Genomic DNA, 17,797 nt, shown 5'->3' on the forward strand with positions numbered 1-17,797 from the left:
ATTAAATGGCTATTTCTGGATAACTCTAAAAGGAAGGCCTCAGTTCTTGAGAAGGAGTCAGTATTTACCAAAAATGTTGTATTTGTGACTGTTTTGTGGTTTTTTTGTTTGTTCTTGAGATAGGCCTAAAACAACCTTCCGGTTAAAATCATGCTGAACTTTGGCAAAGTTCAGATCTAGATTTGGATACAAAATTTGTGGCTCGGATCTATTTCTAGCCCCTCCCCCCTTTTTGATTTCTGAGACTGCTTTTAAAATTGAAAAGCAATTCTCGAGTTACTCAGTGGATAAGCATTCATGGTAACATTATAAATAAGCTTATTACCATACTGGCAGTTCATTGTGCCCAGTCCTTTACTAATCATATAACTTTTTCAGACTGCTGTATGTTGTGTTGACTTCTAAACTGTTATGTTGTTAACTGCTTCAATGGAGTGGTAGAATATCATCTAAGAACTATAATTTTTTTTTTAAGTAGTTGCTGTGGTTTCATGAGTCATATTGAAACCCACACCTTGTTCTGACTTAGTATGAAGGTTGACTTACCTTTCGTTAGAGAGCCTCATTTTTAAAGGGATAACATCAAGATAAAAATCAAGGGCCAAATTGTCCTCTACTTCCTATGAAGCCAAAAGCGTTATACCAAGAAAGTATTTGCCCTGTATACCTAAAAATTTCCTTATCTCTGTTACTAAGGGTAATACTCAATAATATTAAAATTAAGAGCTGGTTGTAAAACTAAGTTCAACATTTTTCACGGGGGGTAAAAATGGTGGTAGTGAGGATTTAACTGGAATTTTTCTATTTTGACAAAAAAGTAAAAGTGCTTTAGTTTGTGTTTTTGTATTTCCACTGTTCTCCATTTTGAAAGCCAAAATGTTTTGAGGTTTTTGTTGGAAACACTGGGAAATTTCAAAAGAAAAGTAAATTCCACGAAATTCCATGAAAATTTCCACATCCCCCATAAAGGGGCCATTTTTGGTTGGAAAAATCTCTAAACCAAAAATGTTATCACTTCTACTAAGAACACTTCATTTTACTTTTCTTCATTGTTGCTGTCTGCGAACTTCTTTCATTTCGCTCAGCTTGGTCAGTAACAGGTCTATTTCACTTTCATTTTCTTGTTTTATTTCCTGGCGTGTGTGTGTGTGTGTGTTTCTGACACTACATGGAAATTTTAAACTTAAATTGAAAGCAAAACCTATTCCTTGAAAGTTCATTGACATTTTTATTCATATTAGGTTAAAGCGTGACCCCACTGAAGCCAAAGGCAAAACTTCCAATTTGACTTCAATAGGACCAGGATTGTTCATTTGTATAGCGCTGGTCAGGAATTTTCCATTAAGGCTTTTTGGCAAAATGCAATTTCTGCACAATTGAATGTTGAGAAAATTTCAACTTTTCCAAAACTTTTTGATATTTCTGCCAAGAAAACTAAAACTAAATATGCAAGGTAATGTTTGCAATGTTTTTCATTTCAGTTTGTTGAACTAACTAGAAACATTTTGTTTGGATTCAGTTTAACATTAAACTGTTTCTCATTGGTGCCTCATTGCCTCCCGGGAGTTGTTGCTTGATGCTCTCTCGCCTATGGACTGGGCTAGACAACATCTCCCATGATGCACAACATGGCTCAGTCAGACAGGAGATGGTTGCATCATGCAAGTAGTAGTTCAGCCACTCCTACAAACTTTTTCTTCACCCCGTACCATCTCCTATGAAGGAAGCCCAGTACTGAGGCTAGACTTTTTTTTTTTTTTTTTTAAGCTGGATAACTTTGATTGGTAACATTTGTAGTTTTACTTATTAAAAATGGCATAAAATCTCATACTTCATGTAATAAGTTTGTTCTCTGCAGGGGTCAGGAAGGAATTTCCCCTTCATGTAAGGTATTAAAACAGGACTAGATCCATTGTGGGGGTTTCGACCTTTCTCTGAAGCCTAATATATTGATCACTGTCAGACTACAGGGTGCTGGGCTGGCTGGATCAATGGTCTGAGCTGGTGTGACAAATCCCCGACTCTTAGAATAAGGAAATGATTGGTCTACAGGAAATAAAATGCATTTATATGTTTACTTAATATAAATGGCTATGCAAAACAGAGGTTGAACTTGTCTGTTACTCAGCAAGACACCCTAGCACTCTGTTGGTGTCTACCCAGTTAGTTTCATTTTGTTAAAAGCGAAAACACATTTCTAGCCCTTTTAGGTGTAAAGAAGACATTTAGAATGTACCTCATTGGTATGCTGTTTACCTGAACCTGTGAACAGCCAGCGTGGAATGACCACTGTAAAGGAGGAATACACTGACCCCATTTTATCACAAGGGCATGCTAACTCTGAAGCCTAATATGGAAGTGTTAACATTAACTATTTAACTCCTGGTCATTTTAGTAGAAACTAAATCTAGAAATCTAGCTATTGTTGGCGTGCAGGCAGAGCAGTGGATTATGGAAGGAGATTGGATGGAACCCTACACCCTTCTCTTTGGCCTGATCACTGATGCAAACTCTATTTAAAATACAAAGAATGATTAAAAGATACAGCCAGTGCATAAGTGTTAAATGTATTGGGCTAAACCCTGATTCTTTTTTCCTATTTAGCTTTTACTTGGCTTTTATTCAGGCAAAACCATCAATAAATGGGAGCCTTGCCCAGGCCAGATCCCGTGAGCTGCTGAGGACTAGCCGTCACTAGTCTCTTTACTTACTCCTGCAGCATTCGCCATTTCAGCTGAGAATTTGGCCTACGGATATAGCCCTGTTTTATACATTATATGGTAAAAATGGTATGCGTTCCGTGTGTTCAAATGTATTTTAACTACGCTTGTTAAACATACAGACAATGCATGAATCAAAGAGGCAAACGAATAGAGGTTCTCCGTTACTGTCTCCCATCTCTTTTACTTTCATGGAATTGCACAGATTAAATGAAATTTGAACCACACTTTTTCAGTTTTGGTTCCCTTTCTGATTGATGTACCTAGAAATAAATAATCAATGCTCTGATGAAAAGGTATTTAAGCTCAAGTCAATTTAAAAAAAAAGAAGTCTTTGTAATCATGAGAATATTGCCTGAATAGTCTTGTTTTCCATCGATTCCGCCCTCACCCCGGCCTCAAATATTCTGTTACGGGCTTTGTAACTGTGAGCTCCCTCCCTTTCCCATAATGTGTCTGGTGTGAGGTCATGCAACAAAGGCTGTGTTGTAAGTTCTCTAAAAGCACAACAAGCAAGAAATATACAGGTTTTCCCCTCACCCTCACTTTATACATCACCACAACACACTACAGCAAGACTGAACCGAGGAATTGAACTGACTCTCCCAATTATTTTCAGTGTAACTCAGTGTTTTTCCTTTCAGTTACTTCTACCACCACCACACATACTATTTTAAGGTCATGTAGAGATGGGCCTAGAAAGGGACAACAAATTCAAACACCCCATAACTTTGAGAGGGTGGATCCCAACCTGAGCCCAAACTTAGCAATCAATGCCTGTCTGCATAATGTGATTGGCATCTAATCTTTTGCCTCTATGGCCCCTGTGATTTTTGTTTTTTCTTGTGGATTTGACTTTGTTTGGTGTAAGCTTTTAAAAGGGAAAGACTTCACCCTTGTTGCCAGAAGGCATCGGAGCATAATGTATTGGGGAAAGCTAATCTAAGAAAAGTTTTTTTTCCCCATGTCTTATAATCATGTCGGAGCTAGAGGGCAGCTTGACGTTACCACTGTAAGAAATAAGTTTTCCTATTGACAGACCTTTTCTAACAGCGCTTCAATGAATGGTGATGCCTGGCTCCATGTTGGTAAGTTTCAGAAGATGTTCTTTAAACCAAGAAGATAATTAGAAGGACTTTGGTCCATTAATTCCCAGCTCTCCGGTATCACAGGATATCAACTGTGTGGGATAGGCCCACCTGATCCTAAAAGATGATCTCTAATCAATGAATCAGGGAGAAAGGGCAAATACCCATAGTTTATGTCAGTGTTATGTGCGGGAAATTCTCTCTCAAATCTAAAGGTAGTGATCAGTGCATGTTTACTGTGAACTGTGACATACCACTAGTGTCCAAGTAAACTCTGAAAATGTATTATGTATTGACTTTCTGTCTTTCTGTCTATCTTTCTTCTCTCTCTCTTGGACTTGGCCGGGCCATGTACAAATCCCAATCATTCAACAGTACTGGAGAGTAGATAGTATTTACCTCAATAATGGTAGTTTCTTTTCGGTTCTTTTTAACTCTCAATTCAGATGATGGTTCGAAGCCCACGCCCACTGTGGAGACCCAGCCTATTTTTGATGGTGAAGGTAAGAGCCTCCCTTTTAAACAAATTTTTCTCTCTCCCTCACATTTGTTGTTCAAACCCTGGCTTTAACCTGCAATGCAGTAACGCCCTGAATCTTATAAATTATCTACAGTTCAGAGTGCCCTTGGGACTTGAGGTATTTATCCAAATCCTTTTCCATCCTCCCTTCTTCCCTGGGATCCAAGAATAACACAAGTTGGACGGATCCTTTGGATAACCTCAGAGAGGAAGGGCGTCATGGCTAAAAAATGCACTGAGTCAGAAATGACAGTTTCGTATATTCCGTCCTCCTCCCCTTCACCCCTTCCTCCCCCCCGTATTGGTACAAGTAGTTTCATAACCTCCGCAAAGCACAGCAGCTTCCCCAAAGGGAGGAGAAGACTAAACGGCAGTCTGTGAATGTTGACTTGGAGGGAAAATGTTGGGAGATTTCTTCATTGACCGCTTGCCTTCAGTGATGCACTTTCCATTAAGTAAATGAAGTCTGGGTCCTGGGCCCACCTGATCCATAGTCCGCCAAGGCAGTTTCCTCTTTCAGGTGTGCCAACCCAGTGACCGTTAAGAACTGTTGTACCTCAGTTCCCTGGAATCCTTAAATTAAAGGGAGACTGCTGTGATCAGTTATAATTTAGATGGGAGCCAAAACCTGAACCTCCACTATGAGTCCCTTCGGATGGCCAGGGGAGAGCTGCAGATTTTATGGGTCCCTAAGATTTTAAGATAGAGTTGAAACCAAAAATCGAAGGGATTTGGCAGGACCAGGTGATGCCGTCAGTAGCTCCTCCCTTCACCTCACATGAATAGGTGGTGGTGGTGGGTTTTGGTTTGGAGGGGTTTTTTGCGCTGAAATAAGTGTATTTAATAGCAAGTGACTGCAGTTCCATCATTTTCATTTGCATGGATCTAGCTTTTATAAAATTCTTTGTATCCGCTTTAAAAAACAAAAAAGATACCTAGGCCAAAATATTGCATTCCCACATAAATAAACAAAGGAAACAAAACCCTAGTTGTCAGTCTCCTGTTTAGATAAAAACCTCCCCCCAAAAAACGTGTTCCTTCTAGCAGCCATCTGGTATTGTATTAAATTGCTGTTTGTAATAACAGCATGCTTCTGGGCTTTTGGTTTACCCCAAGATAGTGGTGGTAAATGCACAACGGAAGGAATGCACTAAGAAAATGTGGACTTAAGTACAGGAATCATTCCCAAACAGTGCACTAGATTAGTCTGTGGAAGCCCTGTCAGAAGTTTCTTAGGTCTGGTCTGCACTAGACGCAATAAATAGACCCCCCGCTGGATCGATCATTGCCTGTTGATCCAGCGGGTAATGTAGACAAGCCCTAAGGGAATGGTGAAAGTCCCCAACCCTTGGGTCATTCAGACAAAACACTAGAGTGTACACTGCAGAGACAGTCCTGCCCTGGCCACCAACAGGACATGTAGAGCCTAATAGCTTTTATATGCCTCTCTTCTGTGTAAGATATTTTAAAGTCCCCAATCTTTGCTCGTTCAAAGGACCCAACATTCTGCACTGAGACTATAGGTGAGACCAAGAGGGAAATGGACCATAGCAAGCTTGTGCAGCGTAATGAAGGACCATGCACATGCTTTGTTTATTTTGTGTGTTACTGTGAATCTTGCAACACATCATGCAATCACTTCTTTCCTCTTGCACCACGCACATCTTGTAACAGGAATGGTCAGATTTTAGGCCTTCTGTTAACTAGGGCAGCATTCCTTTTGACCCAGTGGAGAGGCAGCATGAAACTGGGACCTATCCAAGTTCTGACACTGGCACACTGTGACACCTTGGATATGTCACTTTATCTCTCTATATGTCCGTTTCCCCACTGCTAAAATAGGGATAAGTAAACTTCCTACTGCACTGGGGGTTCTGATGATCACTTCATTGGTTTGAGACCCTCTAATGGGAGGCAACAGAGAAGGCCAAAGCATTGTTCTGTTATCTATTCATTATGGCTGGGACTCTCAAAGGAGAGAGAGTTAAGTGTACAAATCCCATTGAATTTCGGTAGGATTTGTATGCTTAACTCCTTTAGGCTCTTTTTTGAAAATCTCACCCTATGGGTACAGAATTAGTAAACAACTCTGACCCAGTAATGGGATTTTAGTAAACAATCCGTTATACCTGTGCTATTGCCTTGGAGGCACTGGGGCTGCAAAAGTGCCACTGGAGCTTAATTTTGAAGGCATTGTGGTTGTAGGAGTGGAAGGAAAAGCAGTTAATGTTGCCTTCAGAATCTTTTACTCATGTGACAAGCAAAAAGGAAAACTGCTTTGAGTATCACACAGGGTTTGGGGATGTCAGATTGTTAAAATGAAGACTGACTTGATGTTTAGAGTTTTAAATACTCTGTTTTCCCCCTGAAATGTGTGTTTGAAAACCATTTCTTCTTTAACTAAATACAAAAAGAAAAACCTGGCAGCAAAACCCTGAAGTTTAAATTGCTGTTCAATAAACTTTTTAAACTAACGTATTTCCACATATCCTTGAAAGGGGAAAAAATTCTTGCTTGAAAGAAATCCCTTAAATGGCATCAAGTATCTTTGTTAGGGAAAAGGGAAAAGTCAGCTCTAGATAGTAGCTCTTGGGTTATGTTGTTTGAGGCCAGATTTTTCAAATGTGGTTATAACCCTATGTGCTGGCCAATTAGGAAGTCTGGTCATTTATATAAGTGACTGAATGAGAGCAGAGCTTTTTTGAAAAGCAGGCACCAGTTGTGGGACTAACGCACTCCTTGAAATTTGCCCTTAAATCTGACACCCCACCCCATACACACACACACACACACACACACTCTCTCTCTCTCTCTCTCTCTCTCCTGTCTCTCTCAAAAAGAATAGCAAACAGGTCAGGGAAGTGTAGCTTCTGACTCTGGGTTGCAGTTCAGCAGCTCCATGACCCTGAATTGAGGTGGGGGTGGGGGGTTGGGGCAGATGAATCAAGCAATTTAGTCTCCTTTCACAAGCAAACATGATTGCTGTAGCTGAGAGAGAGAGAAAAAATGTTTGCCCTCCTAACCTTTCAGTTTGTTTAATTTGTGCATTTGATGCATTTTTTGTAGTATTTGTTTCTCCTATATAGTCAGTCAGCTTCTTCCTTGTTGAACAGAGCTATATAAATGTCAATAAGCAAACAGAAAAACCCTTGTTACATTTTTTTTTTTTTTAGAATAAAAAAAAAATCAATCAGGCCCTACTATTTTAAAAAATATTACAGTTTTCAATAGAGGATGCTTTAGTTAGGTTTTTAAAAAGTTCCTTTTAAAGACCACTTAAGGTATCAAGTACCCCGCTCAACCTCTATTTGGATATCTCTGTTAAGCAACCAGTTTGTATCGTCCCTTGAGGGGTTGCGTAAGGCAGGGTTTGCTGTATTTTGAACTTAAACAGTATAACATGTTTCATCCACGGATCTCTAAGCACTTCCTGAAAGTTGATATCTGTGTGTGTTTTGATTTAGTGCATCAAATACATGTCCTTAACGAGATCTGTTTCTTTTTCTTTTAAGTGTTCCCAGCAGTGCTCTTCATTTATCTATTTGATTTTGATTTTTTTAAAAAGGGAATTTATAATTGGAAGTGGGTGATCAACTGCTTTCTGGGGTCTAGGGCAACATTTACATTCCTGATTTTGAAGTATTTTGCTGAATTTCATGCATCTCTTAATGGAAAACAAAACATGCAGTACCACACAACATAGTCCGTACCTCTTCTGAGTCGGGGCTGAAGGGTATGAGGCAGGATACTGGGGGCTATGGAAAGAAGGAAACAGAGATGTAATATATGGAAAGAGAGGAAGAGATTGTGTGTGCTTGTGGTGGGAGATGATTAAAGGCTCACACTACACAAAATGCACAAAGGAACCCTGGAGGACACGTCAAAACCCAAGAACTAGAATGGACCAGTCAGGACACCTCCATCGCCATCGTGCCTCCCCAACCCCCACTAGTGGAACTAATATGGGTTTGTTAAGTGTTTCTCGTTGTCTTTCAGAAATCACAGCTCCCACACTTTGGATCAAGCACTTGGTCATCAAAGATTCCAAACTGAACAGCTCTAGTATGAGAAATTCAGGTAATGAATTTCTGCTTTTAAAAAAAATGGCTATTAATTAAGCAGCCTGATCCTTTTTTCCCAGGACTTCTCATTTTATTCTTCCTCTTGCAGCTACAATGCTGCTCTCTCTCTCTCTCTCTCTCTCTCTCTCTCTCTCTCTCTCTCTCTCTCAACACTGCAGTGTGGGGAAACCCAGGCAACAAATGAGGGATGGTCTCTTCAATGTGTACCAGATGTATGCTGAGGAGAGTTTCTGTTCCCTAAAACAGAAACTCTGGATACTGAAGGAAGCTTTGGGTTTGTTCACCCACAGCTTCATACCAGACTGCCAGTCTTCATTCAACTCCCATGCTCTCTCTCATTAACCCTGTTTCATAACTCCATGAACTAACACTTTCCTGAGAGCATCCTTATTGCATTGTGTGTGTGGTTCCCAAGGAACTGAGGTTGTTGCTGTACTTGGGTTCCACTCTAAGTAGATGTGATCACCCAAGGCATCTGTAATGATATTTTGGATAAGTGGGTGACACTGACTCTAAGATGAGTTATCTTTGGTGGGCTTTGCAATAGATGTGAGTTGTAAATGAGTGAGTGAAGAGAGAATTATTGTTTTGCATAGAAGGGTGGGAGGAAGTTCCACATGTGAAAGACAGCCCAGAAAACATACCAATGATGAGAGGAGTGAGCAGGTCACTGGGCTCAGGGAGGTGAGAGGCTCAGGTGGAACAAAGAACAAAAGGTAGAATAGGCAGAAATGAGAACAGAGATGTAGGCGGTGTGTGTGTGATCCTGCAGTGTCCAGGGCTGTGAGACACTTCACTACCATCTGCCCTTCTTGTGGGTACCTGCTGGCTGTCAGCTCTCTCATTGCCAAGGGCAACACAAGCGCTCCCCTCTCAGCCTATGCAGGCCATGCTGTCCCTCTGCAGGTTAGTGACAGGTACACTCCAAGCATCCCTCTGGAGCATCCAGCCTCTGATCTACTAGACACTTAAAGAATTCCCAGCTCTGCTATTCACAAAGGAACAGTGCACCTCATCTTACCAGTTTCACCGCTCCATTTAACTTTGAGCATCTGTAAGTGTTTTCACTATAAGCAAATCTAAGTTTATTTAACAAAGAACAAAGATTCAAATAATAGCAGCTAGATAGAAGTATTGGAAGCAATCGAATACATGTAAAATAAAATCATAATGCTCTTTCTAGACCTTAATGCTTAACTAACAAGACGTTGTCCTGTCTAATGAAGTTGAGCTCACCCAAAGTCTTCTCCCAGCTTTCAGTCAGAATGCTGGTTGTGAGCCTCCCAAGCACACAGACAGCTTGACCCCTAGGTCAGTGCAACTCAAAGTGGTGGTCCGCGGACTGGTGCCGGTCCGCGAGCCATTGGCTGCCGGTCTGCGCGCACATTGGAAAAAAAATTGCTGGTCCCTCACATCAGATAGCTCGAGAAACACTGGCCTAGGTGAAGGATAGTTGGTGACCCATTACATTCTTTTCATATACCAGACTAATTCTTTGGTCTTGGTCATAAACAGGACATCCTCCCTACTGTGTGTTCCTTCCTGCAGATTTTATGAACTCTTGTCAAAGTCAGTCTTGATTAGCTGTTAGCTTCCTGTTAGCAAATGCATGTACAGTGTAAGACACAATGGTCAGCCGGGGAGATAAATGTCGTCTACCCCCTGCCTGAACAGAGTCTATCACCTTCAGGTGACCTGCCTTAACTTACATATCTTAAGAATGTAGTTTTAAATATATATACTTAACTCTGTAAATATCATCCATACATGTCTCTCCTAATGATTAGGACAATCAGTGCATTAATGACTGCTGATAGAGACCTCACATGCCACCCTTTGGCACACTATGATGGAGACATCAGACCCAGGGGATCCTTGTAAATCCTTATGCACCACTTGTGTATTCCACCAGTTGGCACCAAGGGATATCAGGGTGTGCAGAGATGTGAGAATGGAGAGCTAGAACTTGAGGCAGAGAGTGAGAGAGATCTGAAGAGGAGAGTGAGATATGACCAATGGCTGAAGCTGATGATTTGATCTGCTGAATCTTTTGGGTAGATTAGAGGGAAATGATATGGGAATTGGGAAGACAGACAGGAGGAAGCTGCTAGAAGATGACCAAGATATTGATTTAAGATTTGACAAATGGCTATCACCATCCACACACTTTTTATAAAGAGACAAGTAATATATCTGGAACAGTTTCTGTAAACAAACACACACCCCCCACAAACCCCAGGTAACTTGTGGAGGCAATTTAAACTAGTAGTTATTGTCAATCTCTTGCTTTTATTCCTAGCTTAGCCTAGGACTCTGATCTTCAGTAATTCACTTTAACCTCTCTCTGCCTTCTCCCAATCACAAAGTGAAGGTGATATGGAGCTAAATGGCAGAAATAAAATAGGCTTAATTAGCTAATGTGGATAAACTAAAATAGAACCTTCATGACCTCCAGATTGGATTACAGCAGCATGGTCAACATGGAATTACCCTAGAAGGCCACTCAGAAACTTCAGCCGCTGTAGAAGTGTTGGCCAGCTGGCTTAGTGGTGTTTCAAATGCAGAGCAAACCACACCTGTGCTCCATGAACTTTACTGGCTACCAGTTTATTCCTGGTGTCATCCAAAGTGGTGTTTTTTCTCTGTAAAGCCTTGTATGATTTTGGTCCTGGCTATCTTAGCAACCACCTGCCTCCTTATGCAACACTCCTGGTATCTGAGATTCAATGAGAGACTCTTGCTTCCAGTTCCCGGACTGAATTTGGGAGGGGGGATGTGTATGAAAAATAGGTATCCTCAGTAGGGAAGAGGAGGGTCTTTGACTCTCTAGAATTTGCTTACCACTCTTGCTTGGCCCTATAGATCTTTTGACCTACCCAGCATGCTGCAAGCACTATTTGTACAAGCTTTCCCTCAGGAAACTCCTTATGTTAGAAGGAGTGTTGCTTGAGAAGGAGTTCCTTTTGTGAGCTTACGATGGGCCATTTTGTTCTAAATTAATGATTTTTTTTTAATGAGTGTAAATGAGCTCAGAGATTGTAATGGGCACACATTACTAATCCAAAAATAAACTCTCAGCTGGAGATTTTCAAATGAGTACAAAAAAGACAACTACCACAGCAAGGTAAAAAGAGCTGTTAAAAAATCTCATTGAGCATAATTGATTGCCCCCATATGATGTACTTGCCATAATACCTTGTAACTGATGTAAGAGGGGAAAGTTGCTAATTCTAGACTCCATTTTTCACACTGTGCCACACAAACCTGTGGTCATCTCTGTTTGCTACAATGAATTACTGACATCGATAAAGGCCGGATCATGAAAGCAATTATGGATTTATAATTTTTGTCAGACACAATGAAGGATATTCCAGTATGCATCTGGAAGCTATGGAAGGAAAGCACTATATATGAGTTAAGTCTTAATAAGGAACATTTCTGAACAGATGATGATGACGGTTAATTGCTTACATGTTTTGGATGCCCAGGATGAGATACTTATGTGTCTTAAATTGGGCATCCAAAATTAGTGGATGCTTTTGATAACTTTAGCTTACAGCAGTGTTTTAGACCTTATTGCACAGTATGTTTTCTTTTTCTCTCATTGTATTTTTGTTTTTAACAGGTTAAGGTAAGTTTTGTTGCCAGTTTTTCCTGCATTGGCTTGGCTGTATTGCGTCTGAGCCGAAAGCTCCTCAGATTAAGACAACATAAAAATTTACCTATCTTCTTGCTGTATTTTAATGGACTCATTGAAGTTAGAGGTGGAGAAGGTCTACTAAGTCATCTACTCCCTGCTCCCCAGGCCGGTGAATATTTCTTCTATACTGTATGTAATGTTTCTGTTGGAGTTCAAATGCCTCCAGCAATAAAGCTTCCACCACTTCCTGCGGGAGACTCTTCTATTCTCCGGCTACATCTACACTACGAGCTAGGGGTGTGGTTCCCAGCTTATGTGGACATGCTTGGGTTAGCTGACATCTGAACTAACACTACTATTGTTAGTGTACAACTGGGTAGCACGGGAGGTGGCAGCAGCAGCATGGGCTAGCTACCCCAATTATGGGCCCACAGGGTTCAGGTAGGTTTGTACTTGGGGAAGCAAACCTGTGCTTCTGCTGCTGCCCATGCTACTATCTGTCTTATTTTTCGCATGCTAATGTAACCTATGCCTGCTGGGTTTGGTGCTCTGTCTCCCTCTAGTGGCACATAGACCACTTGGAGATTAATGAGTCTGCTACAGCCTTAGCTAAGGCATTTGGCTTTTAGCTCATGCATTAGAGGCTCATATGTTAAGTTTCAGAGGTCCCAGGTTCGATCCCACCTGCCGACTACCAGGGTTCTTTGGTGTTACACTAGCGCAGATGAGAGCTAGCATGAATGTCTAAGTGAGCTGGGAATCACACCCCTGGCTTGTAGGTAGACATGGCTTCTAATAGAACTCACCCTCCAGATGTTTCTCCTGATATCTAGCCTAAATTTCTTATCTCCATTTCTTCTTATTACTCCAAGTTCTCCCTCGTTGTACCAGCCTAAATCAGCCTTTCATTCCTTCACGTTCTTCAAATGCCTTTACCTAGTTCTCATGTTCTCCATTATAATCATTTAGCCACATGTTCAGTAGTGAACGGGGTTCAAGTAAATATCAGTTTCACAGGATTAAGTGTCATTCCAGTCTGCACTGGCATTGGACATCCCGGAAACGTAGCATTGTAGCCACATTCATCATGGTAGGAACATAGGAATTGTCATATCGGATCAGATAAGTGGTCTGTATAGTGGTGTCCTTTCTCTGGCTGGCCAGTGTCAGATGCTTCAGAGGAAGCTGTTAGAATCTTCAATAACTTGCTGATTTTCTTTTTAACTCCCATCAGTTGGTGATTATGATATAATGCAAATAAAAAAATACAAGTGAAGGGATCATGCTGGGGGATGAACTGCGAAGATCATGCTGGAGGATGAACTGCGAAGCTGGGAACTCATAAAAGCAATAAAAATTCAGTTAATGCTTTCTCCATTACAAACAAATCCCAAACAAAACTACCTTCATTAGCATCTTCCCACCTTCTGACTTGGTAACAAATCTCCAGGTGCAGTAGTCTGGCCTCAAGTCTTGTTCTGCTTCTGGAGCTGTAACTGAATAGTTGACAGACACCTTTTTTCTGCTTCCCTCACTTTCCTCATATACTACATATCTTAATACTTTAATATAATGTGTAGCACTTTACATTAATAACTAGCTAATCCTCCCCCCCTACCCAAACCAAGTGAAGTAGGTATTACCCCACTTCTACAGAAGTGGAAACCTAGGTACAGAAAGATAAGTGTGAGGCCAGAGGTAAAATAAAGAGTCAGTGGCTGAATTAGGGTTAGGATTTGGCGATACTATCTGGCTCCTAGCTCCAAACTTGATCTACCAGACCCCACTGCTTCTCAGTTACATGCTCCAATAGATATGGCACTTCTGTCTCTCACTACCACTGCAGCAAAATGTGTAGAATGGCCTTTTAAGCTATCTACTGTGATTTTAAAATATAGATGGATGGCAGCTCTTCTTGCATTTCCCCTCTCCCCCTGGCATTATAACCACTGAAGTGCTATCATGGATACTCTCACTGTTTATTACAAATTTTGTTCTGAGGCGATTCCTGAAAACTCCTCTATTTTCAAGAAAATAAATCCAGTAATTGTCCTTTCAGGAGTGTTCCTCTCCACCGAGGCTGCTCCTTGCTGGGCATTCTCAAATCCATTCATGCTAATGAGTGACTTGATTTTGGTTGGAGAGAGATTCTAACCATGTAACCCAACCTATCCTGACAACTCTTAAGAAAACCACAGGGTGATGTAATGAGCTCATGCATGGAAAGATAAACAGCTCTAGGAAAACCAGCAGTAGTAGTCTCAAGCAAATACTCTGCAATCACCAGGGTTTTGAACGTGACGTTACCTGAAAGGAAGAATGAGTAATATATTAAGGTTAGCTGCTGAAGACAAGTGTGTGTTTTTGAATCTTGCTGTTTATTTCTAAATCGTGCTCCTTGGATGTGTGCCAGTTCCATGTGGGTTTTTCTGTTCTGCTCTGGCACCCAAAGGCCATCTGGGCATCCTTTATTACTGCTTTCCACTGATGCAACTTTTTGCTTTTTGAAGCTCTTCCAGCATAGAGCAAAGCTATAAATGAGCTGTGAAAAACAAGTGTACAGAAACTAGGATAGTATTGTTCATATGTTAGTTTTAAAAATTAATTTACCTTGAGGATCAGGCTCAGAGTATCTTGCACAGAGGCATAAGGGCTGGAAACAACCTGAAATCTGGATGTCTACTGCTTTTGCTCCCTTGCACATCAGAGATCCTGGGCAGGGGGATAGTGCACCCCCATGGGCAACATGGAGATGTTCCAAGTTGGTCTCCACAGATCTTCATGGTGAGGTGGAATGTGGCGGCATCATGTGCAGAGGTGGAGGTTGGGTTGTTTTACAAAGTTCATCTCCAAATGGCCAGATACCTGCTTAAGGGGGGAACAGGGAGCCATGTCTGCTAGTCCTTGGGGTGAGGTTGAGTTTCCTCAGTCCCACCCCATGTACACACATTGTAGCCCTTTTCCTCTGGCTTTGTTTGTGCCCTTAGCTAGGCTGAGTGCACCCTGCTTGGTACCACAGAGGGTATGTCTACACAGCAGTGAGGAGGTGCAATTCCCAGTTTGGGTAGACCAACATGCACTAGTTATGTTCAAGCTAGCGCAAAATAAAAAGGCAGTGTGGCCACAGTGACATGGGTAGCAGCCGCTTGGGCTAGCGGCTCAAGTACGGCCCAGGGTATGTAACAAGCAACTAGTCTGACACCACCAATGCCATGGCGTCCACACTGCTATTTTTAGGTGCTAGCTAGCATGTGTTCGTCTACCCAAGATGGGAATTACACCTCCCAGATGCTGTGTAGACATATCCTAAGAGCTAACAGCCTTCTTCGCTTGTCTATCACCTTGTCGCGTGTCTTGCTTGAGGACACGGGACAGTGAGAAATCTCAAGAGGTAGATGCAGATATACTTGTGTACTTGCTTAACCAGGGTGATTCTTGCTCACTGTAACAAGATGGCAAACTCTAAGTCCCTGTAGGTAAACACAGGACTCTTCTGTTGAGTCACCTGGACCGCTGATGCTATAGAGCTGCATTAAGAATTATATGATTATTGCTGAGCTGTAGTGGCAGGTGGGTCCAATCAGGATATAAAAGGGGTGGGACAGAGGAGGTTCTGGAGGAGAAAGTTTAGACTGAGGTTTGTTTTGTTTGGGTGTCTTGTTACCAATAAAACCAACCCTCAGGAATGTGATAGGCCTGGACTTTAACTCAGGGCGTGTATTCTCTGTTAAGGACAGAGAGGCACTGAACCCATTCATATTTGTGGGTTAAACTAATTATCATTTGCAGTCGGAAGAAAATTCCTTCATATCCTGGTGGCTGGGCATTTGAAGGTTGCAGGGTGCACCTGGTGGGAGTAGATGGGCATATCCCACACAGTTTCTGCAGTTTTTGGTGGTATTGGTGAACTTCAGTAAAGGTGGTGAGGTTTTTGAAAAGCACAACAGAGACCTGTGGCTGGGGGCAGAGTGGGAAAGGTATAGCTGGCTTTCTTATTAGCTTTTTTTTTTTTTTTTTTTTTTAAATTGTTCCCCAGCCAACATCCTGCTTCCCACGTGACTCATGCAACTTCCCACCTTCCCCCATCCCACCGGCTTAGAGAACTTTTGAGTCCCACTGCCTCTGTTGGGCCAAGCTTTAGCTGCCACCATGACTTTCGCTTCCACTCCCTGCTGCTGTTAGAGTGGCTGTGGCTATTTTCATCCCAGACATGTTATCCTTCTCTGCCAGTCAGTGAATTGACCACATCACCATACAGTGGATTATAGGGCATTGCAGACTTGTCCCTTCCTAGTCTTTGGCTGGTAGTTGGCACAAAGTCAATGGACTGTCAGCAAGGTGCAAATGTCTTCCACATTTGAGCCCAGCGCAAGCATAGCTGGACCTCACACAAACAAGGGAGAGGGCAGCAGCCAGTGATGTAGACAGTTTAAGTAGGCAGAAAGCTAGTTTCAGTGAAACCAAAACAAGATTGGCTAGAACCAAGAGAATCGATGTAAACATTAGATACCTTTTTACTCTGCACCCAGCCCTTTTTGTCTTGCGTTTCCAAGTTTCTGTCTCTTCTTGGCATGTGTATGGGACTGTTCAAACATAACTGGTCCCTGTGGGTGTAAAAGGGAGAGAGAACGAAGCTCAGCTCTTGCACCAGGAAAGGGGTCTGGTTGATGTGAGGGAACAGATGGTTGGAAAGCTTGTGGTCATAGCTATTGTGCATCCATCAGATGTCCTTCCTGGCTGCAGTCCCATGTCTTGGATTCATGCCTCCCTATGCAGTATTTCCCTGATATGTCGGAAGTGTTGAACTACAACACTAAAGTCACCTCATCACCCTCCTACCCCTTGGGTGCCCTCCAAGTTTAGTTATTTGCCCTATTTTTTTCTTCTATAGCCAACATTTTCCATTTGGCCTTTGGTAAGTGTCAAGCCAGCAACTGTCCTTAGCAGCCACCACTGAGGAGAAACCTTTATTGGTATAAAAACTCACCACTGTCAAGTCACTCAGTTACAGATGGGATTGATTTAAATCACTTATTTTAATCATGATATAAATAATTGATTTATGTTTTGCATATGTAATTTTTAATTGTTTTCCTAGAGAAATATTGATTTTTTTCCCCCCCTCCTGGTTGGTAACTGTAAAAACATGTTGCTTTACAACTAAATACAGCCTTTACACTAAATGTAGTGCTTCTTGTTGTTATCCAGGAGGATATATTATATCTGTATACTTATTTAAGCAATTATATAGCTAAACTCTCATTTATTTATATTTTTAATTTTTACATTTTCATTACATTAGAAAATGGTGAATGAAGCATTTCTTATTTACTAGATTAATTTTCTACTCATGATTTTCATCAAGCTGCATTTGGATGGAAATTGGAATGTACTAAAACAGCATTTTCATTTATTTCATTTATTATTATTATTATTTCATTTTTATTAGTTGAATAGAACACCCTTAAATGTGCTGGATACATACTTATTTTGTTTGTTATCAAAACCTGTTTTAAGAAGATAGGAATGGTGATACTGGGTCAGACCAATAATCCATCTAGACCAGTATCCTGTCTTCCAGCCGTGGCCAATACCAGATACTTCAGAGGCACGAACAGAACAGGACAATAATTGAGTGATCCACTCCCTGCTTCTGGCAATCAGAGGCTTAGGGATGCCCAGAGCATAGAGTTGCATCCCTGCCCATCCTGGCTAATAGCCACTGATGGACCTATCCTCCAGGAACG

General features: G+C 41.5%; 1 protein-coding gene and 1 long non-coding RNA gene across 7 annotated transcripts in view; one reads left to right on the forward strand and one right to left on the reverse strand.

Moving 5' to 3' along the window:
* SMOC1 (SPARC related modular calcium binding 1) overlaps window positions 1-17,797 on the forward strand; it is a 197,510-nt gene that overhangs the window by 137,243 nt on the left and 42,470 nt on the right. For 4 of the 6 annotated variants that reach the window (XM_043517476.1, XM_043517479.1, XM_043517475.1 and 1 more), the window contains 2 exons: window positions 4,222-4,311; window positions 8,325-8,405. In XM_043517476.1, coding sequence (XP_043373411.1) covers window positions 4,222-4,311; window positions 8,325-8,405 — 171 coding nt within the window. The remainder of the gene's footprint in view (window positions 1-4,221; window positions 4,312-8,324; window positions 8,406-17,797) is intronic. The other 2 variants (XM_038407519.2, XM_043517478.1) reach the window with 1 other exon arrangement.
* Window positions 1-17,797, reverse strand: part of LOC122460815 — an 84,345-nt gene that overhangs the window by 35,035 nt on the left and 31,513 nt on the right. The gene's annotated exons all lie outside the window — the stretch shown is intronic.

The sequence above is a fragment of the Dermochelys coriacea genome, chromosome 6 (genome assembly GCF_009764565.3).
Source record: "Dermochelys coriacea isolate rDerCor1 chromosome 6, rDerCor1.pri.v4, whole genome shotgun sequence".
In the NCBI taxonomy this organism is placed as follows: domain Eukaryota; kingdom Metazoa; phylum Chordata; order Testudines; family Dermochelyidae; genus Dermochelys; species Dermochelys coriacea.